Source organism: Triturus cristatus, chromosome 9, assembly GCF_964204655.1.
Source record: "Triturus cristatus chromosome 9, aTriCri1.1, whole genome shotgun sequence".
Classification (NCBI taxonomy): domain Eukaryota; kingdom Metazoa; phylum Chordata; class Amphibia; order Caudata; family Salamandridae; genus Triturus; species Triturus cristatus.
In genome coordinates this window covers 242697440-242720608 of record NC_140592.1, presented here as the reverse complement: position 1 = coordinate 242720608, position 23169 = coordinate 242697440, and the positions used below count along the sequence as shown (strand labels likewise).

General features: G+C 41.5%; 1 protein-coding gene across 1 annotated transcript in view; it reads left to right on the top strand.

The window, feature by feature from the left end:
- Positions 1–23169, top strand: part of ISY1 (ISY1 spliceosome associated protein) — a 301684-nt gene that overhangs the window by 265687 nt on the left and 12828 nt on the right. The window contains exon 10 of the mRNA XM_085624847.1: positions 16164–16250. Coding sequence (XP_085480973.1) covers positions 16164–16250 — 87 coding nt within the window. The remainder of the gene's footprint in view (positions 1–16163; positions 16251–23169) is intronic.

Below are 23169 nucleotides of genomic sequence, written 5' to 3'. Positions count from 1 at the left end.
GTTCAAGGTTCAATAAAAGTTGGCCATGAAACCATAGCACACTAAGAAAAGGTCGTTGTTACAAGTGCTGCCATACATTATGTTGTGAGGCTAGCTGCATTGCCAAGTAAGGAGTCAGCAAAATGTTTTGTGGCATAAGTGTATTACTAGAAATAAACTTTAGACCCAGACATGGAATCCAGTTCGAGCTCACCTACTGAATATATTTAAGCTCTGTGCTTACTAGCCCTGAAGAACCTCCTTTGGATTTGGGAGCAGCACATGTTGGCTGTTGTCTTGTTTTGTGGTCAAGAATTTGATATGATTTAAAGAGTCACTCTCCAAGGATTTAAGCATGTGTAATGTTTGCTGATTTATTGGGCTCTTTGAAGGAACATTATGAAAGAGTGCTTATATTGCTAATATTCCTTATCATATTATAAAGCATATTGGCTAATGCTGCTTTTCATCAGATTGAGTGGGTAGCGATAAATTCTGTGGAGAAACAAAATCTATAGTATGAAGCCTGCTACTGGGTGACAGGGTACTGGTTTGTGAACAACAGTAAACCCAGACCCCTTCAGATAATGGGTTATCTAATACACAATTCCATTTTTCGCTTGAAGTAAATTATTGGTGCTTTAGTCTGCATTGAGTTATATAAACATGTAATAAGACCCTTAGGAGTTTTACATTGAGAAAGAATGTTAATGTGTTAAAATGAGTGGGTCTGAGTGAAAATGACATAAAGGCGGCTTTATAGGCAGCGCGTGCTCTGTAATAAGGAAATGGCACAAGTGGGATATGGTCCTCAGAGCTGCCCATGTCTTGTAGCTAAAAAATGTACCCTTAAAGAATCTTACAGAATTTGACCAGTTCAACTTTGTACAACAGCTGCAATGTATTCTCGTCACATGTCTGGGTAAGTCTTGGGGTTATACAGGAGCAGATGGTCATTTAAGTATAAGGGGTTTAAGCACGCCTTTGAGAACATTTTTCCCATGCCAATACAAAGCAGTTGCCAGTATCAATTTCAGATCTTCTGCTTGCCATTTTTGTGATAGAACATGACTTTAAGAGGGGTTGGTGATAACCCTGTCTCCCTAAATCACTAAATGGGGTGAGAATGGGGGCAGATAGTACCAGTATTGAGCATAGTGTGCTTCTGCACATAGGTAGTTTAGCTCCAGATCCAGTGCTTCAAAGCCACCCTGACCAAATGGCAAGGTGAGAATTACCCATTTCAGCCTAGTATGATGGCCTGCCCAAGCAAGCTTAATCAATAAAGCTCCTAGTACATGTCTAGGCTGCAGGATATTATTAAACAGATACAAGAGGAAGGATAATCTCTTCATCGGCTTTGTCCTACCTGCCATGGAGAGAGGCAGATTGGACAAATGCTCTATCTGGGTTTAGAGACTGGGAAGTGCAACACCATAGTTTTCTTTGATGATGGCATCAGAGTCCTGATTGTTCCATATTCCAAGACAATTTACTGAGCCTGTATTCCACTCAAGGGGACGTTTCTGAGTAATGGGAATAATTGGAAAAACAAGGGACTTGTTCCAATGTATATTTAAGACAGAGGTATGTAAAACTTAGTACACTATTTGTATATTGTATAATAATAGAAGAAAAGTTGCATTTTGGATCACGGAAATAGAAAACCATCTTATCTACATAAAATGATATAAGTAATTTCCGGTCAGTAAATCCAAGAGCACGGTTTGCATTGTATTTTCGTAATCTGCATGCCAGAGGCTGTAATGTAAGGGCAAACACAATTGGACATAAGGGACATCCCTGCCATGTGCCACACATTGTCATATGTAGAACACGTTTATGCTGTCCTTTTCAGAATTGTGAGAGATCTCCTGGGAACATTGTAATGGTGTCTTGGGTTTGGTTTGAGTTGGTTAAATCACTACACATACTTGGTATGCAAAAGGTTGTACTTAGGAGTAGGGGGTAAAGGAAAGGTTGTGTTTTACACACAGACTGTTATTAATTGTCTCAATTAAAGGACATGTGATTTTTTTTACTAATTCATGGCATACACCCATACCTGATTTAAAAAGCAAAGAGCGGCCCACAGTTGCTTTAGATTACTGGGTGTGGTTAGTCACTTTGCTCTGTTTAATCTATTTTACAGAAAGAAGAATGAGGGAATAGTTTTTGCATAGAATCTCCAATAATGTGTCCAGTGATATTGCTTGAGTTAAGGAGCTATATGAGATACGTTTAGCTGCTCTTTTAATGGGACGTAAAGATTTCTGTTGAGGCAAGATTAAGTCGACTAATTAGCTGAAGGTGGCAAGTATTGTGTGAGGTCGTTTGACAGTGTCTTGAACAGGGATGGGCTGATTATACGGGAAGAGGTGAATGTAGTGTGAGCAGAGGGACCTGTAAGATAGAGTGAGGAGAAGTGGTAAGGGTAAGAATATGCAGATTAATGGAGCGATGTCCATTCAGTTCATGGTAAGTGTAATAGTAGAGTGATAATAAGCATTGAAAATGCAATAGGTCTCGCCTTTGATTAAGTTAAAGCCGTTTGCTTTGCTAATGGTATTGTATAGCAAAGCAAATGGCTTTAACTTAATGAAAGGCGAGACCTATTGCATTTTTAATGCTTGTCTCAGGGTCCTGTCTCTTAGGAAAGCATGGGGAACATGTGTCCCTGTCGTCACACTTACTCCAAGTGTAGCATGTTGTCGTTCTACCTATTAGGCACCGCTGTGTTCTTACATGCAATATAAAAGGAAACTGTGGTGTCCCGGAGGTATTTTATTTTTTATGAAACACTAAAGCCTCAAAGTCAGAAGCGCAGGTGGTAGACTGGCATAGGATACATTTTTGTGTTGTTTTGTATTCAATATACATAATGGCATAAGTACGGCCATTGAAAAACAACAGCAAAAGATCTAGGTGACTGCAAGCTGACGGCAAGCGTAGTTTGATCAAAATATGCAAACAAATAAGGGTGCGGTTCTATCAGTAACTAGCAGCCAGGAAGGAAATGCATAGGCACTATGCACACCAAGTTACAAACATGCAAGCGGTCTAGGCATGGATAGAGGTATGGCCATGAAAGTATGTCCATACGGAAGTAGTCAAAGCTCCAAACTCATGTAATCAGTTCAGCTGCAACCATGAGCCCCGCAACGAGAGACCACCCTCATAAAATCAGTCCTGTGTGTTTGGAAACATACTGCCGAGAAAACCTTACCAACGTGTCACTGTTCGCAGTGTGGTGAGTGGTAAAGCCAAAAACACATTATCAAAATACAAGGAAGAATGTTGTGGTCATACATACTGTTAAGAGCAACAATACCAACATACGACCAGCCTGGGTCTGGACAGAAACACTGGCAACATATTACCTGGCTGCAGCCAGTGCTGGCGTGGGAGCTGTATTGGCATAGCAGATATATGAATGTATTTGTTTGGGTATTGCGCGGGGGCAGCGAGTTGACCGTGTGGGAGGCTCCAAGGAATGAACGGGTTTGCTTCCGGGTAGCAGAGTGGCGCGAGGCACAGCTTGTCTTGAAATCTTGATTTCAAGACATTTTGAATTTGAAAAATGTACGGCACCCAGTTCTGTAGCCAGTATGCCAGCCAGCTGCAGGCCGCCCCAGGGGAGCACCCCGGACCCAGGCTTCGTATGGGGAGTCAGATAGACTTCCTTCCCTTTGGACGGAGGAATTCGACCCTCCACAGTGAAAAAAATAATCAATCGGTTATGTCGGCATCCCTAGTCGGACAAAGGCAGGCTCCAGATTCTACCCGAGTTCACCCACTCCCAAGCAGCCGAGGCCGACTTGCAATTCCAGTATATGCCCAGGGTGTTAAAGAGCTTTACAAACGATGTAAGTTGAGAGGACAAGCATTTTTACACCAGGAAAACGGGAGTAAATATAACACAGAGAACGGGAGGGAGCAAAGTAAACAGGGACAGATAGCAGAAGAGCTCGCAACAGGAAAGTTACAATGCAATCTGAGGCATGATACCATTTAGCTGTGACCCGGAGCATGTTGAAGGGCCAGCCAGGTGGTGAAGTCAACATTCCAGTGACATCTCTAAAAGCCTCATAACAATGGCTCGTTCGGGTTCTTGGGAAAATGAAGGGCGGCGGCTACTGTGCAGGCTTAAAGCGAGACATATTTAGAGCCTGCATTCCTGGCTCTTAGAGACACGCATGGATGACGAGGGCTATTGTTAAAGATAAAACGCGGCGTACCACGCTGTTCAAAAATTAAATGGGAGACTGCCTGTGTCGATACTGGTGCGCTGGATAAGTGATGTTGGGTGAGCGGAGCGCTGCGGCCATTGAAATCAGCGTGTCCTGCACTGCGCTTAAAGAAACAAGCCCAGCCAAACCTGACCGCGCTTAAAGAAACAAGCGCAGCCAAAGCGGACCACGCTCAAAATGAAAATAAAAGAGTGCTTACGGCCTTTTAAAGAAGAGTATGTGAAGCCGCAAGTAAACGATCCAGTCTGGGTTGGCGGGGGAAAAAGTGGACAGGGTGGTAACCAGGAGGGACAAAAAAAGCCTCAGGGACAATCATAACACCCTGTTTACCATAATTGGTGATGCAAAATGGCGTTCACCAATAGACATTAGGGGCGGAGCAGAAAGCGAACTTCTGGAACCGTATTGATTCCAAGAAGCCCTCGCATGGCGAGTGCAGCTCATGCGCACTGCTAACGCCAGGCGAGACCTTAAAAAAGGTATGAGATAAAGTATTGAGAAGTAAATAGTGTAACTTTAAGCAAGTGGAGATGTGTTTTAGAATGGGTGACTCAGGGGATATGTATTGCAATCACTAGGGAGATGTTTTCGACAGTGGGTGGAGCAGGTGATCTGAAAGAATGAAGATGGTTAATTTTAAGATGTCCGCGATAAGGAGGCACTGCTTGTGACTAGTCCGAATGCATGTGGAGTAGTCCTTCTTTAATTCTAACAGAAAATGGAAAGGGAAGAGGACTGCCTTCAATTGATATGTGATAGATACTACTGTTCTCATGTTACTGTGGGCCGAAAGATCCTGAAGAAAGAACCATGGGAAAGGCTGTGTTGGTCAGACTTTGCTTACTAATCCTGAAATGGATCAGCCTTCATGTGCACAGGTTCTGCTGCCTTGAGCAGCTCTGTCCTGGTTCTGTAACCCCTTTCCCATTGTTCTGAAGAGGAACTCCCCTCGGTTGTTACTTCCTAAACCACTCTTCTGTTTCTGGGAATGAAAATGCGTCTTTTACATTTTGAGGTTTTGTTATTAGCAAGGAGGTTATAATGAAATAAAATGAATGGGCTGATGTGATGGCCTCTGTCATTCAGATTTTGATTCTTATCCTCTCTAAGAAAGTAAGATTTACAAGCATTCCTTCTACCAACCTCTTTGGATACCAACAGAAGGGTAAGAGTCAAATAGCCATATCCTTGTATGCAGACTTTAAGGATGGAATCTTGCTACACACATGGAGGATTGAAAACTGCTCCACTTGGGAAGCAGAACACCGAGGAAACAGCAAGAATGGTGAAAAGTAGAACTCGCCATGTTCCTGTGTTTTGCAGTCTTACCTTAATTTACTTGTATAGGAAATCTACATTTTCTGCGTGGTCACCCTGGATTTTCCACCTTTTCCTAGATCCTATATTTGTTCCTGGATTTTTCCTGCTAACCAGCTGTAAAGTTCCTGTTCTTGGTTAATTGACCTATTCGTGATTTAACTTGCCTGTAAGTCCCTGGTATATGGTGTATAAAGTGCACCCAGGGCCAGAAAGTTAAATGCCACTACTGGACTGCAGCACTTCTAGTGATTTAACAGTAGGACAGTTTGCACAGAGTTGGCTCTGGGAGCATCGAGCAGTCCACAATATATTTAAACACATTGTAGAAAACCTCAAGTGTATTGTATTGTAATTGCATTTATATAGCGCTTACTACCCCTGACGAGGCGTCAAAGCGCTTTTTCGGCGAGTAGCACGCTACTCCGGGACCCATACAGGATTAGTGTTGAATTAGTATAGTGAAATATGAAAGTAATTTTAAGTGGTGGATAGGTTAGTCGGTTATTTGGATTCGGAAGGATAGCAGAAGGATAGAAGAGGAAAAAAGGTTTGTATTTATATAGTGCTTGTTACCCCTGATGGGGTATTGAAGCGCTTTTTTTGGGGGGGCGAGTAGCACGCTACTCCGGAAACCCATAAAGGATTAGTGGTGAATTAGTATGGTGAAATATGAAAGTAATTTGAGTGGTGGATATTAGTCAGTTATTTGGAGTGAGAAGGATAGCGGAGGGATAGAAGGGGAAGAAAGGTTTGCATTCATATACCACCTGTTACCTCAGATGGGTGTTGAAGCGCTTTTCTGGCGAGTAGCACGCTACGCCGGAACCCATAAAGGATTAGTATTGAAAATTAGTATAGTGAAATATGAAATCATTTAAGTGGGGGATTTGTTATTCAGGTATTTGGATAGAGAAGGGTAGGCGGCGGGATAGAAGAGAGAAAGAGGTTTGTATTTATATAGCGCTTGCTACCCCTGATGGGGTTTTGAAGCGCTTTTTTGGCGAGTAGCACGCTACTCTGGAACCCATAAGGATTAGTGTTGAATAAGTATGGTGAATTATGAAAGCATTTTGTGTGGTGGATATGTTAGTCAGTTATTTGGATTGAGAAGGGTTGGGGAGGGGGTAGCAAAAGGGAAAAAGATTTGCACTTATATAGCGCTTGTAACCCTCATGGGGTGTTGAAACGCTTTATTAACAAGTAGCACACTACTTTGGAACCCATAAAGGATTAGTGATGAATTAGTATAGTGGAATATGGAATTTGAGAAGAGAACCTGTTATTCCGTTATTTTGATTGAAAAGGATAGTGGAGGGATAGAAGAGTGAAGGATTAGAAATTTTTTTTTTTTTGGAGGTCATAGCAGTAGGAGGAGGCTTTTGGATGAGTAAAAGGATTTTGGAGGGGAAGAGTCAGAGGGAAGAATGTAGAAAGGTTTGTTTGGGGTGCTTTCAAGCCATCAGTCTGCAGTATCGCTCCATTAGCATGTACGATAGAACCAAGTCTGTTGAGCTAGCACACACAAGATGCATTGGTCATTCATGATGATATGGTGACCGATGGGGAAATAAACACACCCTTTCAAGGGGGAGCGTTGATCATCTTAGAAGAACTGACAACAATCATAGTCACAATATTAAGTCTAGGATGTCAGACATTAATGAAGAGAAGGTAATTACAAGAAAGCTTGGTAGGCAGGGGTCAAAAACTAAAAGACCACCCCAGTCCTCCTGATAATGTTCGACATGCAGATTTCATCCACATTCAAAGCACACAGGCTACACTCCAAAAGACAAGCAATACAGAACTGTTGCAGAAGGTCCCCTGGGGAAAGCCATTATGGGAATTAGTAGCGCAGGTAAGGCACCACAGGGCTCGGACCAACCACTTCTTTCAGGATATGAGAGTTGAAGTGTAAGAAGGAAATATACCAAAATTAGGAGAGGCCCAGAATAAAAGAATAACTCATTGTGTCTCAGGTTAAACAAGATTGAAGAACATACATCTAACTGATTGATTAAAGGAGCAGGGGCCATTTACTTGCTCTTCCATCGCCTAGGGCAAAGTGAGGACAGGAATTCAGCACAGGTAATGTGGCAGTACCTGATCCTGCAGTAACAGTCAGTGGAAAGCTTGTAGTATGGAGTGGAAGGTCCACTAACAGAAGATGATCGTCCCCAACCAATGCAGCGACAAGCCATATCCCTAAGAGTTAACTATTATGAGTAACTTCTTTTTCTATATCGGGAGAGCTTCATTCAGCACTTCTACCATTTTCAAGTGTGGTAAATAATAGCAGTTAGTGATAACCAATATCCGGGACTAAGTGTGGCAAAGGTGCAATATTGGCAACGCACACAAGAATCAAGCACCTCCACAAATCTTTTAGTTTTAAAAAATCTTCTCAAGTTCATGTCCACTTACTGGACAAAGAGAACGGCCCAAAGAAATGCTTTAAAGAGATTAGTGATACAAGGGAGATTTCAGGAAGCAGGACTAAAGTGAAAGCGCTGGGGAAATGTGTTTTCAGAATTAGTTGCTAATGTCCATTTGCTTGAGAGAGTGTTTTCCACAAACAACTGGTCTTCATGGGGAAAAAAGCCAAACAATTTACATCTAACTAAACTTGTACAGTTCTTACCTAGTCACAATTCCAGCATTGCCAGTTGAATTGGTACCGAAGGGGCCAGACTTTGCCTTCTCTTTTCTCTGATAGCCAACGTTATCGTTTTTTTTTGTCTTGAGGAATAACCGTAACAAACAAGGATTGGCAAAGTCTGTCATTGTGTGTAAACACGAGCATTCACAAATGCTGCTTACATGTGGTTAGCACATTAAAGATTGCCCTATTGGCTTTGCGAAATCTGGAAGAAAGTAGCAAAATATGATTGCCTACTCTAGAGAATGCATATATATGATGAGGATTTGAATGTGACAAACAGCAGGATGAGCGAGTGAACTTTTCAGATGTTAAATAGCCCCTCATAAATTCCAATGGAAGCATTTCCTGTAATAGCCATTAGCATGATGTGAGATAGTATAACTCATGTGTTTGAGCCAAGGGCCGAACCTATGCATATCTTAAAGAATATTTGACAATATGTCCAATAGACAGCTGTATTGTCAAGCCAGATCTAATCACGACACAGTGCGACCTTTTTTGGCAGTGACTTGACAAATTCGAATGAAAAAAAACTGGAAGAACTTGCTTTAGGTTTGCTTATTTGGACAGGAGTTTCATGATTCCAAGAGTGAGCAGCAGAATAGATGAGACAAGTATAGAGGGGGGAGGGGAAGTAGAACAGAAAACCTTGGTCTGAAAAACAGTCAGAAGTGTCTATTACAAAAAGAGTCAGTTTGCTGCATGCAGTTTGGGAAAAATTACAATACTGGCTCATATTTTCTCTTTAGAGGAAAATATTTCTCTTTGGTTGCTCTCTGCACCAAACCAGAAAGGGCAGGAATGCTCTTTGACAGTATAGCATGCAAAAGGAGGTTCTTGTTGTTTACGTTTGTTCTATCCAACGCTCAAACAGATTGCTTGCATCCCCTTCCCATAATAATATGTCACATTTACTAGATCCACATATTCCCTATGTACTTATTCAGCATTTGCACTGTTGAAAATTGAATGTCATTGAGAAATTCTTGGCAACACATATGTATATGGACTGTCAAATGTGACCTGTTCTGATTTAAAAGAATATATATATATCTGTGCCTTAGTGGGTCAGGGATGTAAAGTGACTCTGAAGATCAAATTAGACCAGAGGTGAGTACTTGTAGAAGGACAATTTTAGCAGGTGAGTTTGATGGTTTAGATACATTCTTTGTAGGATTTTATTTTTTAATGGAAACACTCTTCTAGAGCACTTGTGGCTTACAAGGTGCCGTAGAAGTCTACCTTTGCTCAAACCTCTGCTCTTCATGGGGAGCAGAGTGAATGAAGCACAACCAACAGGAATCTTCAAAAGGTAAAAAGTGGAACTAGTAATGTTTCTTGGTTTGGCAAAACCTTCATAATTTACTCGTGTTGGAAATCCGCCTTTTCTGCATAGACAACCTGGATTTTTCGCCTTTCACAGGACCCTATATTTTTGCTGGCTTTTGAAATATGTGCCCTTTCCACTTGCTAACCAGTAGTAAAGTGCCTGAGCTTCCCCTTTTACCATTTGCCTGTACGTACCTAGTATATGGTGTAAAAGGTGCACCCAGGGCCTGGAAGTTAAATACCAGTAGTGGACTGCAGCACTTATTGTGCCATCCACTATGGTGGCAATGCAAGTATGACTTCGGGCCTTCCACTGTTGATAGACCGTAGCAGCGTAAAACATGCACCACTACCTGTCAAAATCATACTATTTATAAAGGAGATTTGTGCCTGTCAAAAGGTTTAAGTCATGGAATTTAAAAGTGGGGTATTACCTTGCCCCTTCATTGACAGTGCCCTAAAAGCTATTTTACTGTGGCTGGCCTAGCTGCCCTATGTAGAAAACCAGAATACAGATTAAAATATTAATACTGTATCTCCGGCATGGGACCAGGCATAAAATAGTTTTAAATTATTTTGAATAGTTATTAATCCTTTTCAATGGAGAAGTCGGATTTTTAATAATTATTAAGTAAAAGTAACTTTTATAAAAGTACCTTGTTCCTGCCTGGAGTTCCTGGGGCTAATTTGCAGTGGCTCTCCAGCTTCTCACAGACAGTGATTAGCCTTGAATAGGTGTGCAAAATGTGTGACATGCCTTCAAGGAGCAAATAGTAAGCGGACCTGAATGAGCAAAGAGGACTCCTCTGAACGTCTGTTAGAAATGAGAGTCCTGCTTGGCTGAGGTATGCATCCAAGCCAGGCAAAAACCACCACTCTAGTCAGGTTAAGCTAGATACGCAATAAGATAACCTGTGCTCACCCTCTGGTAGCTTGGCACAGAGCAGTTAAGCTTATCTAAAGGGGCAATGTGTAAAGTATTTGTGCAACACACACACACAGTAACACAATGAATACACCATAGAAAGACTCCATACAGGTTTTGAAAAATAGAGAATATTTATCTGAACAAAATGACAAGAAAACTTCAACCAGTTGAAGTCGAGATATGATTTTTTAAAGATTAAATCAAAAATTGTGCTTAGAGGTCACTAGTGGTCAAAAGGTTACTTGAGGTAGCGGGGAACCAGTGCACATCCAAAGTTCAGGTTGACCGTAATGAAGGGCAGGCCAGCTTCAGGGTCCACACTGGGCCGGCTGAGAAAGTCCCTTGGATGGAGCAAAGTGCTGATGCTGAGGGCTAAATGTGTCGATCTTTTCCATGCAGTCTGGTTGCTGCATCGTCGTAGAGCATCATTGAAATGAAGGCAATGCATCATCATTGAGCTGTGCAGAGCATCGGCATCGAGCCGCGCAAGCTGTGAAATCACTTTCGCCGGGCTGCCTCTGCGTCGAAGGGCGATGCAGCAGAATTTCTCACGCAGTCGATGCAATGCTTCGTCTATTGATGAAAGCAGCTGCAGTACCCACTTCTGTGGCTTGGAGGAGGCCCCTCCGGCAAGGGTAGAACTCACAGAAAGCAAAGTCCAGCAGAATTGCAGGAACTCTTTTGTTATCCCTCAGACTTCAGAAAACAGGAGGCAAGGCAGCAAGTCCTTGGAGATCATTTGAAGGGAAGGAAGAGTCCGTCCAGCAGAGTCAGGGAGCAGCAGGCAGGGCAACAAGCAGAAAAGCAGTCCTTCCAGAAGAGCAGTCCAGTTGAGTCCTTTAAGCAGCACAGCAGTCCCTCTGACAGCGGCTCAGTTCAAGATCCAGAAGTGTTGATTTCAGGGGGTCAGAGATACAAGTAAAATGCCTTTGTTGTAGGTGGTGACTTCAAAGTAGCTCTCTGAAGTGCTCAAAGATCCCTTTCAACTCAGTCCTATGTGCAGGCCACCTCCGGGGTTTGAAATCAGTGTTTTTGTATGATAACACAACACAGCCTATTCAGATGTAAGTTGAGCCAACTCTTACTCTTCCTGCCCAGGAAGCATATCAGAATACAGATGAGCCTTCTGTCACACCCAGCCTTTCCTGTCTTTGTGGCTGTCTAGAGGGAATACACAAAGTGTAGCTGTCACCCAGCTCAGATGTATATTGAAGACAGGCTGTCAGGCACAAAGAGCAGTAAGGACAAAGACATGTCCACTTTCTAAACGTTTCATTTCTAAAACAGTAATGTTAAATCCAACTTAACCAGTAAAGAGGATTTATCATTACCATTCCAAACATATCAAACATGGAAAAGCTGCTGCTCTCTGATCAGTAATTACAGCTTAAAAGTATATTAAGGAATCCCCAATGCTGGCCTCTGAGAGGGTAGGCCTCACAGTAGTGAAAAACAAAATAGGCTGTTTGTCACTACCAGGACATGCAAAACAAAAAAGTACATGTCCTACCTTTTACTTACATAGCGCCCTGTCTTTAGGGCAACTTAGGTCCTACCTTAGGAGTGACTTATATGCAATAAAAGGCGAGTTTAAAGCTTGGCAAGTAGTTTTAAATGCCTTTTTGAAGTGGCAGTAAACTGCACACATAGGCCCTGCAGTGGCAGGCTTGAGACCAGTTTAAAAGGCTGCTTGTGTGGGTGGCACAATCAGTGCTGCAGCCCACTAGTAGCATTTGAAGTACAGTATACCACTCTAAAAGGGCCATACCAATACAACAAATATGCCAATCGTGTATACACCAATGTCATCATGATTAGGGGAGAGGCACATGCACTTTAGCACTGGTTAGCGATAAGGTGCTCCGAGTCCTAAGGTCAACAAAAGAATCTGCACAAATGAACGGCAAAAGGTTGGGGGAAAGACCACCCTAAGGATGGTAGATCTAACAATGCCACAGAATATGTTGATTGGGGGCTGTGGGCATCCTTTTTGACACTACAGTGTCAAATCCTGCTTGACGGGTCAGCTGGGTCCACATATAACACTTGGGGGGCACTTTAAAGGGAGAGAGCAGGATGTCAAGACAATTTTTGGTGCATCCACTGTCTGGTCACTGAAGACGTTGCTTTTGTCCACCAAACTAATGTCTCCAGGTTTATTGTGGGTACAGTATCTGCTCCAAACTGGATTTTAGTGTTGGATGTGGGAGGACTCTAGGAGTTTCATAGTACACTTCCAATACGCACACACACACACACAGCTGTTTAGTGTGGCCAAACGCTTTTGCAACCTTGAAAATGCCCATACACATTGCATTTGTGGCCTGTTTGTAGTAGGGCAAACAGGAAATATTGAAAAAGTGGGTAGGGGTGACTACTGATGAAACTTTCACCCCATTGGTTAGACTGGGGCTAGTAGTCACTGTACCCACTGCTCGTGCCAGGCATTAAGTGTTACATTTACATCTCCAGGCACCCACATCAGAACACTTAGTGAACCTGTCATGGATCAGAAGAGAACTTGACTTGGCCTGCTTTTTGTGACCCGAGAAGAGCCCTGAAAGACTCGACCTGCTCCCTCCTGTACCCAGGACAAAGTGCACTCCAAGGGTCATTTGGATGACTCCTGTGGCTACAGGGATGTAGCAAGCTGCAAGAAACCTTTTCCTAGAAATACCTAGTTCACCTGTGGCAACTGGACCTGGACTGGATCCTTCTGTTGGCCTCTACCTAACACCCTGTGAGTCTCTTAAGTGCCTCCACTGGCGTCCTGGGAGCTTTAGAAGTGTACTTCTCTGTTGGATTGGGACTTAAAAGACTAAGTCAGAAGGTAAAATATTTGACCAGGGCGAACCTTGTTGATGTATCGGACGTGCACTTCATCGCTGTCAGCTTTAAATTGTACCTAGGTCCTGGACCAGCACAGTCAATGGCTATCATTGGCACATTGTGCTTTTTGGCGCAATTTCTTCTTAAAACTCTAAACATTTATAACTCCAGCTCCCCTTATTGGTGTTTTGTCATTTTGTTTAGTAAATTTGACTTTTCTAATTCGATTTAGTATTTATTGTTTTGCGTTTTGACTTTATTCCTGTTTTGGTACTGGATAAATACTTTACACAATGCACTAGGTTGAGCCTGTCTGGTCTGCGCCAGAGCTACCAGGTAGTTGAGCTCAGATTAATTTAGTGACTTAAGTTCACGTTGATAAGAGTTGTGCTTATTCATTGAGGTAGGTAGTCACTCACCCCAAAATATACAATTTCTTACAACTCGCAGTCCTAGGATTTTAGCATGTTTATATGCTTCACATATTATGGAATTTCGTTCAGTTGTCAGATAAAACTCATATGCATTAGGATTCCTTCTGTCGCCATTTTTATCGAGCATGTGCATGGCTTGAATTGAAGAAACAAAAACAAATATGCAAGAAGTATTGCACTGAATACGTTCGGGTAACATAAAGTGAAAAAACGATTTAAAAATGCTCGAATATTCCATAGCTAAAGAGAAAATATGTTTTTCAGATATCACTTGAAGATTATTAAAAGGGTACAAAATACACTGCTGTAAATGGCAGGACAGTTTCAAGGCCAATTGATAGTGAAACAAAGTAAGCTAAGATAGTGATGGCCTTTTTGTGGTTTTAGCATTTGCTTTGCTGTGGAGATTCTAAATGTTTTCAGTACTTAAGAACGTGTTCCTTGTTAACAGGAAATTATTACAACATTCTTATGAACTGATGCGAAATCTAATTACGGGATGGTCTTACAGCTAACGTTGAGAAGCGCTACCATGCATTATTGCTGGCATGAGGGTCTGATCACACTGTAACGTAACTCTGAACATGCTGTTTCAACTTCTCTTTTAACTTTTCACGTGCACAGAAGCAAGTCTTCCATCTGATTTAACAATGAGAGCTTTTCATCAAAGTTCAGAATTGTAACATTTTATAGGAATGCACTAATGATAGACACAGCATTTTCAGTTGAAGACAGTAAAATACTTATTACAGAATTCAATGATCACCGTTCAGCCCGTTTCAATCCAGTCTTGTTCCATTTACTATTTAAAAGGCAAATAGTTTTTTTGAACTTTTTTTAGTTATGTACTCAACAATCTTCACTACATTACTACTACTTGCAATTAGTAATTCATATCCTATTGGAAACGGATGGACAAGATTAAGGACACGAATTCTGAGATGATTAAATTGCATGTTTATTTGATGGGATATGTTGAGTAAGTAGTTTGGAAAAGCACAAAGTAAATTCTTAGTTCAGGTTTATTCCAATGAACACTCATCCACAGCCTTATCATTACACTTTGTAACCCTTTAGGAAATCTAACTTGACATCTCCTGGGTCTCCTCGTTAAGCTTCTGATCCCAGGGAAAAATAAGATACTTCCTCCCTAGATCATTCCCTAAAACCAGAAACAATTTCATTTTAATGTACCATAACATTTTAGCTGTCTCCAGTGTGCATTTCCTCCACCCACCTTTTTGAGGCTTCTGTTTCATGATGGCGCAAACTGACGACCCCAACATTCACCCTAAACCCATTCTATCCAGTTCAAGAGAATCTTCGTCACTGGACACCTCTGTATCTTGGTGGATGGTTCATCCAGTTGTTTTGTATCTTGTTTGCTTATTGATCTTAAAGACAAAATTATCTTCTAGTGTACTAACTTATTTATTATATTTTGAAAAATGTTATCGTAAGCAATGACCCCTCGAAACATCTAACACCATCTTCTTTTGAAATGAAAGAGCAACTATGATAGAATGTGCTTAAAATACTGGAAAATGCATGATGAATCAGTTATACAAATACAAGAGCTGCATATGCGGAAACCCAAGGGGCTAAACATCTTAGTTCTACCTCTAATAGATGTATTTGCATGAACAGTTGCACCTCCATACTTTACCGTGCAGCCCGCAAAAGAGCATTTATCCCAGAATAAAGCCACAACCAGATGTTGTGGAAAATGTTCATTTTTCATCTATTCTGGACCTTTTTTGTGCCATACAGAAAACGAGAATAATGCCAATCTGAAGGCAGTGTTACTGTAATTCTGTGTCAAAAAACATTGTCCTAGATTTCCAACGGTTTCATCTGAGGAAAAAAATGGTAAAATGTCTGTAAAAGTCGAAGTTCTCTGCCCCATGGTCTTAACAGAAACACCCATGCTTTCAGCAATTGTTTTGGTGTTGGCTATCAGATAAAAAAAAAAATACAAACTCCTTCATTTGAAATGGAACTGTTACCTCTGTTCTAAGTAGTTAGTGTTTGGGGCCCACGGAGGAACACATATTGTTAAATCACCAATCTTCTATTTCAACGATAACTATCCGCTCAAAAGAACAAAACGTTTTTATATTTTACCAGTAAAAATGGATACTTTAAACGACACCAACTGCACAATTGATTGTTTTTTACAATTGTTTCCAAGTGAAGCTATTACAGTATGATATTTTAGCTGTTCTCCAAATCATAGCTACTGTCAAAAATAGTTTTCTGTCTTAGATGTGTTTCAAATAGTTTATTGGCCCATGCTGCTACTCGCACTGTGGTTCATATTGTGTTATATTTGAGTTTGAATAGTTGGAGTTGCATCCGGCTCCTTTTTATCTACACACTTGGCAGCTTTTTAGCAGTAGTAATATTAATTGCAAGCGGTTTGTCTTCTGCAGTCTGATAATGAAAGTGGTGAAGAGAAGGATGGAGAGGAAGGCCAGCAGAAATTCATCGCTCATGTTCCAGTGCCTTCACAACAAGAGGTGAGCCCATAAGACAAATCTATATAATTTTTTACAGGGATGCCTATAATACATGTTTTCTGGTGGTATTAATGCTTTAACAAGCGATCAACCTGATTCTCAAAGGCATACTTATACTTTATAGTGAGTTTACTGATTTTTGGTATTTTGTATGCTGTTGCAAAAGCAACCCCCGAGTCAGAAGGGAAAGCCAACACCAAAACACTTACCTGCTATCGGAATCTGTGAGATCCCATGTGACACAATATCTGTTAATAGGCTTTACCACAGTTTAATAATGATCCACTCTTAAAGGTATATTGGTGTTAACTTCTGTTGTTTACTATGAATAGGTCCGCAGCACTGCTTTTGTCATAACTTATCATAATAAAATGGCATCTAATAGAATTGTTCACATAAGCCAGTGAGACGCATTGCCTTTATCATTGGCTTGTCAACATAACCAACTCATACTTGCTGTATTGAGCCCAGGATTTTTAGGCCAAGCCTAGAGCCAGCGCGCATGCGCTGCTCTGCAAGGCTTATTGTAGAGGAGTAGGTGAATAGAAGCTCCGCCCACTCCCCGCCTATATTTGCTATTGGCTTGCGTCATCGTCTGTCCTAAATTTTGGCTTCTGATTCGTCGATAGGCTTGTTAGTCTCTCCTTAGTACCTCCTCCTTTATTTGTCACCTCCCATGGCGACTGGCCCCTTTACTGCGTTTGTTACATGGTACTGTTATTTAGTCTGTAAGCACTATTTTCTTTAATGAAGTTCTCCAATTGCAGGCACAACATGCTTTGGTGTCTTCTTTACTCCCTCCCCTCCCTACCGTTATCTTGCCTTCTCCCCCAAACCCCCGCCCTCCGTCCCTCCCGTTGTCCGTGCATTCCCCCCCACCTGCCGTCAAGTTGTCCGTGCCTTCTCCCCCCTGCCCTCCTGTTGTCCTTGCCTTCTCCCCCCCGCCCTCCCGTTGTCCGTGCCTTTTCCCCCCTCCCCCGCCCTCCCGTTGTCCGTGCCTTCTCCCCCCTTGCCCTCCCGTTGTCCGTGCCTTCTCCCCCCGCCCTCCTGTTGTCCATGCCTTCTACCCCGGCCCTCCATCTCCGTTGTCCATACCTTCTCCGCCCCCCCGCCCTCCCTCCCGTTGTCGTGATGCCTACCATTTGCAATGCAATAGGTCTTGCGTAAATGCGAGACCTTTGCATTGCAAATGCTTGTTCTCAATGTATCCATCAGACAAACCAGTATAAAATTCCAAATAATTGCAAAGGTACAGCTGACAAAACAATATATACTTGCCTACTACTGTAATCTTTAAGATTCAGTGTAACACAATATCTGTCTCAAGGCTTTAATGCAGTGTAATAACAGACCTTCTATAAAGGATTGTATGCTTTTCACAATAAATATGTTAAGCCAACTCCCTTTCATCATAAACAGATCAAATCTGTCATTTGACGTATTGCATCATTAGCTTGTCATCATTACCAGCTATAGCCTACTGCATTGAGCTTTCCAACAAGGCATAAAGTGCAGTGCAAGAACTCTTTTCAGCAGAAGCAAATTACATCTGCCCAATCAAATGATGTGGCAAGGTAGAACAATAAGTGAATGAAGCCAAAGCCTCTCCCTCAATTGTATTTCTTGAAGGTCTTTTTCTGCTGATCACATACGTTCTGTTGACAGCTGTGTGGTCAAGCCAGGCCCAATAAGAATAGGTATTTATTTTCATTTAGGTAAAGTATGGTAGTTAAAATTAAGCACAGCCCCAAACGAAGGTCTTAACAGCTTGTGCGCAGACATACCACCGTAAACAGTTGTATTGGGCCGAGGTAAGGCAGTAAGTTTAGAATACCAAGGGAGCCTACATGGCAAGATTGTCCTGCAGCTGGAGATCGCATGTCTCCGTAATCTTGGGAAGTCCTTGAAATGTGTTTTTTTTATAATTATAGGATGTGAACAGCAAAGTTGCCAGATATAATGTTACACATGTATCAAGTTATATATCTACCTTGCAAATAAGCATCTATCAAAAATGCTTTAAAAACGCACCGCGCAAAATGAACTGGATGATTTCATGTTGGCTTAAGAAACCGATTCCAAATTCAAATCAGAAGTATCCAGGCCTGCCAGGATGCATGCACGTCCAAGTGCTCACACCCCTACTAGGGGATAACTAGGCCCTCTTGCATGGTGTGCAGGGAAAGGCCATATCCAGTCAACCTGCGCAAACTGTAACACGCATCCCAAATGCCAGCGGCGTAACACAGCCCCCGCGGATCGGTGCCCCCGCCCACAAGCTCCAGGGGGGGGCCCTCCGCTCAGGACTCTGGCCGGCGAGCTCCTGATTTAGTCCAGAGAGGACCCCTCCAAGTACCTTGCAGGGTGGCCCCCCCAAGTTTCGTTACACCAGTGCCAAATGCAATGTTGTGAATCTTAAAGATGAAATTATCATATTACCATGAACACTATGGAAAAATGACTATGAATGTAGCATTATTTGTTGATTTGAATATGTGTTGCTATTTAATTACGTTGTGCTTTTAGATGTTGTTGCCTATTGATATTAATATTGTGAGGTACTAATCATTGAGCATGATGTGCAAGTTATGGTTTGCACGCCTGTTGTGATAGTTGTAGATTGTTAAGTGCTCTTTAACTTGCACATTTTAGTGTTGTTTTAAAAAAGCATTTAATCACATTCATTACTCTTCATTAACTGTGGTTTTTAAAGTGATTTTCTGAGTTTTTAAAAACAAATATACCTGAAGATGTTAGACCAATCCTAACCATAACTTCATAAACGTTATTTTTTCAGTGCATGTGTTTTTTATCATATACTGCATCTAAATTTTGCCTGATCCTGCACTGCCCCAAACTTACCATGGGCAGTCGCCAACTGCTGCACACAGCCTTTGGCCATGTGCAACACGGATTGGTCATAGGGCCTCATTGTCTGGCTACCCCCTTCCATGCAGGGCCTTTGACCATGTAGAGGATGGCTGAAGGCTCTGTCCTTTGGCCAGGTCCTGCACCCACCCTGCTGTGGATGGCCGACCCCTGAGGCAATATGGCCTTGCGCTATGTGCTACGGATTTCGCCCTTGGTCTAGCTCCCAGCTGGGCCGTGGTCCAACCCACCACAGGTTGCCAGGTCACTTGTGCATAGGTTTTCCGATCCTTGATCTTGGTGTTCGGACCTTAGGCTGTACTGGGGCCGTGAACCCCACAGCAAAATGTGCAGCAGACTTTTTCTTCCAGTTGCATCCAGCCAATAAGAGAGCTTCAGCTCCACAGACCCGAAATGGACAAAAGGAGAGAAGTTGGGTGTTTGAGTATTTTCTCAAATTTGGGTCCGCGAATGGTCTGCTTTCCTGGCTTTGTGGACCCTATGCAGATTATTGTCCACATATCTCTTACTTAATTGACAGCTTGGCTCAGTTTGATGGCTACCAAAAACACCTTTCTAACACTAATTTCTCGAAACCTACTGAAGTGTTAATACCAAACCAAGCAATGACACTTCTTTTAGTGAAATCTATTTTCATGGTAGGTTTCATGTAATTGACTTCAGTCGTATTTCTTTAGTGAAAATAAAACATTTCTATGTCAGTTAAAGGGAAATGCCTCTTTATTGACATCTCCCATCCTCTTTGTTTCGCCACCCGCTTAAGTGAGCTGCATGAAACTTGCCATGCTGGCCCCAAATTGGATGCCCTTTTTTGGAACATTTTATGCAGATCCATTGCAATATGCCAGTTAAGACAAAAATACAGCTTTTCAATGTCAGGTCAGGCCATTACTACACAGACGCTGTCACCGCCTATGTAGCACATGTTCATATTTGGACAGGATGGAGGCAGGGTGGCTTCTATTTACATTTTTCTTTTTTACTATTTGGGCTAAGGATAGGGTATGGTTGCTGATGAGGGGGGTAAGTGAGAGATAGTTGGCAGGACATATTTTTTTTAATTAGTGGAAGGGATTGCAGGACAGTAGGAGATTGAACCTGAGGGAGGTGGAGACTTCTGGCTTAGAATGTTAGGCCTATTTTGTCAAGTCTCTGTTTTGTGCTCCCCTAAAGCACTTCTACCTTGTAGAATCATCAGTTCAATTAAATTGGCCAAATGTACGGTTTCAACAAACAGCAATGCCAGCTATTTTAACCCTGTGACAAGCCAGTGGATTGGATATCCTTGTAGTTGGGGGTATTATCACTCTGAATATTAAGAACATGTTGTAACACTATTTATGGAAGAGGCATTTCTGTGAAGTATTAAGAGAAAGATTCAGGCACCAACTAGAACGGGCCTGCTGATAACTACAAAGGGCTTGTTCTAAACAAATAAGGAAGGTTTGAGACAGCTGAAGTGTTTTTTTTTTTTTTTTTTTAACTCAGGCAGATGGTTTTGTACATTATCCTCTTCAACTGGGTGTCGGCCTCTGAATAGTAACCTCTCGTATCCCATGTGCATGCACAAGTTCAAACTCTGCCAATTTACACTTCGTTATACATGGCCACTCTGACTCTGTGTTCCTCTTCCAAATGAAACTGTTAATACTACCTTTTATTTGCAGTAGTTTAAAGAGGAATCAAGACAGCATATTTGGTACTGGTGGGACTGAAAAGTCCCTCTCACGGTAATAGACATATATCCCTGCCTGAGTGCCCCAGTTGCAGGGGTATGTGGATCCTTGTTAACGAATTTTGGTCATGAGCGAACAAGATTCATGCATGTGCGCTACATCCTAGGCCTGTCTCATGGACTGTGGTCCTGTAGCACTGGGAGGGGTGGTGCAGATTGGGGTGTACAAATTCTCCCTACTTCCACGGACAGAGTAAATTCACAGATACACGCACATACACTCATCATACGCTTGGGCCCATTTCACTAACATACACTCAGATTACTCTATCAGCACTGAACCTGTGGAAAGAAAACCTTCTAATCACCCTACATCCACACTATGGTCGATAAGACCTAATTGACACTGTCTTGAGTCATGATTTAACCAATAATAATCAACAATAATCAAAATAGAGTACTCAATAATTGACAAGAAATAATAACCAACACTGTATTTAAAATTATGATTCTTTATCTAAAATTAGTTCAAATGGAAAGGCAATCAAAATAAAATCATTATTCTCATAGTTACCTATTCTAGCTAAATGTCATAAATGGGTCAGGACAGGTCTCTCGATAGAAGTCTCTTAGGTCACCGTCCTCACAGCATCGATCCTCACCAATGCAAGTTCGGAAAGAAGTGGCCTCAGGAATCCAAAATGCAATGACCACAGACCCTCTCTAGTCTAGTATATTTATAATAAATTTAACAAAAGAAGGCAACATAAAATGTTTTAGATATCCGCTGAACCGCTGAGCAAAGCGAGCAGGAAAGGATGTAGCATCGCTACATTTGGAAAATCTCCGCTCAGAAAAATCACAAAAATAAAAAGACGGAAGACGGAACTAAATCTTGAAAATGTTTCTTTTTCATGTTCATATTTCTTCGGAACCAGCATGGTGATCACAATTTCATTGTGGCTCCTTTGTCTTCCAAGGACATTTGGATGTCCGCCCAGAGCTGCTGTCCTCACGGAAAACTTTTTAACCAGGCGAAGACTGTGGTCAGATGACTCTCGACCATGTTCAGCAAGGCCTTCTCATCAAAATCTCAGCACTCGAATGTAGGCTTTAAACGGTAGCCATTTTTCACTAGGCCAAAACGTACCATCTTAATTAAAAGAGACAAAAACAACGTTACCACAGCATAGTGATTAAACAGTGTTAACCCCACTAATACCCTTATGTGTATGTAATTATCTAGCCTTTGCAACACAAGAAAAGCATTAGTACACGACATTTAAAAAGCGTTTTTGTGCTTTAAAATAAACAGCACTCAGCAACATTTATTAATAAAACATGCACATTATTAGTAAACAACACAAATGCATCCCCACGTGTAGTTTTCTCTTGTTAGTTCGTATTGGTTAATTAGAACATTTACACAAAACAAATAATTAGTAATTATAAATTAATAATTTTAATTTCTTTCGACAATAGACAAACCAGAGCTTCAAAAACCCAATAGATTTTCAACAGAAAACTCTGCTCCAGCAATCCCCCCTTTGGTGATATTATCACCAAATAAACAACCCAAAAAAAAAAAATTAGTAAAATTTAATCCCAATTTTTAGGAGAAACTGGAAATGTCTTTTTCTTTTTCACAACACTAGACACCAGACTCCCTTTCATCATCCCTCTTTGTCTCCAAATAAACACTCTCCCTCAATTCTTCTAATTCTATTTCTTGTGGATCTCTTTTTCTTTTATTTCTCCTTTCAATATTTCTTTTAATTAATTTCTTTTTCCCTCCCCTGTTTTTACAACACAAACACACCAATCTTAGTATCAATAAAGCAACAATTATACAAGTCAAAGGAAACAATATCTTACCTATAATAGTACTACCTATTTTTGCAATAAAACTCTTAACAGCAACTATTTTATTAGCTATTTTAGTCCAAATACTCTCAGCTTCCAGTGGTACTAATTCTTCATGCAAATCAGTAATATTTTTGATATAGACCTTCAGGTCTTTGCTTTCGTCTGGAATGTAAGTGCAACAATGTTGAACTTTCAATATTCCACAGACCCCACCCTCCTTAGCTAATAGAATATCAAGGGCAAGTCGATTTTGCATAGACATGGCACGTACGGCAATCAATTCCGTATTCACCAAAACAAACCCTCCAGCGGTATTTGTCGATAAGCGATCCACCACTGTTGACAGTTTCCGAATTCCATATGCATTCAAAGAAATTCCCACTGCTGGAATTAAAGCTCCAAAAATGTCACCCACTATTTCTGACCAAGTTTCTCTCTTAAAACGTGTTAGTAAATTAATATGTTCTACATCTTCTATTCTATCTATAT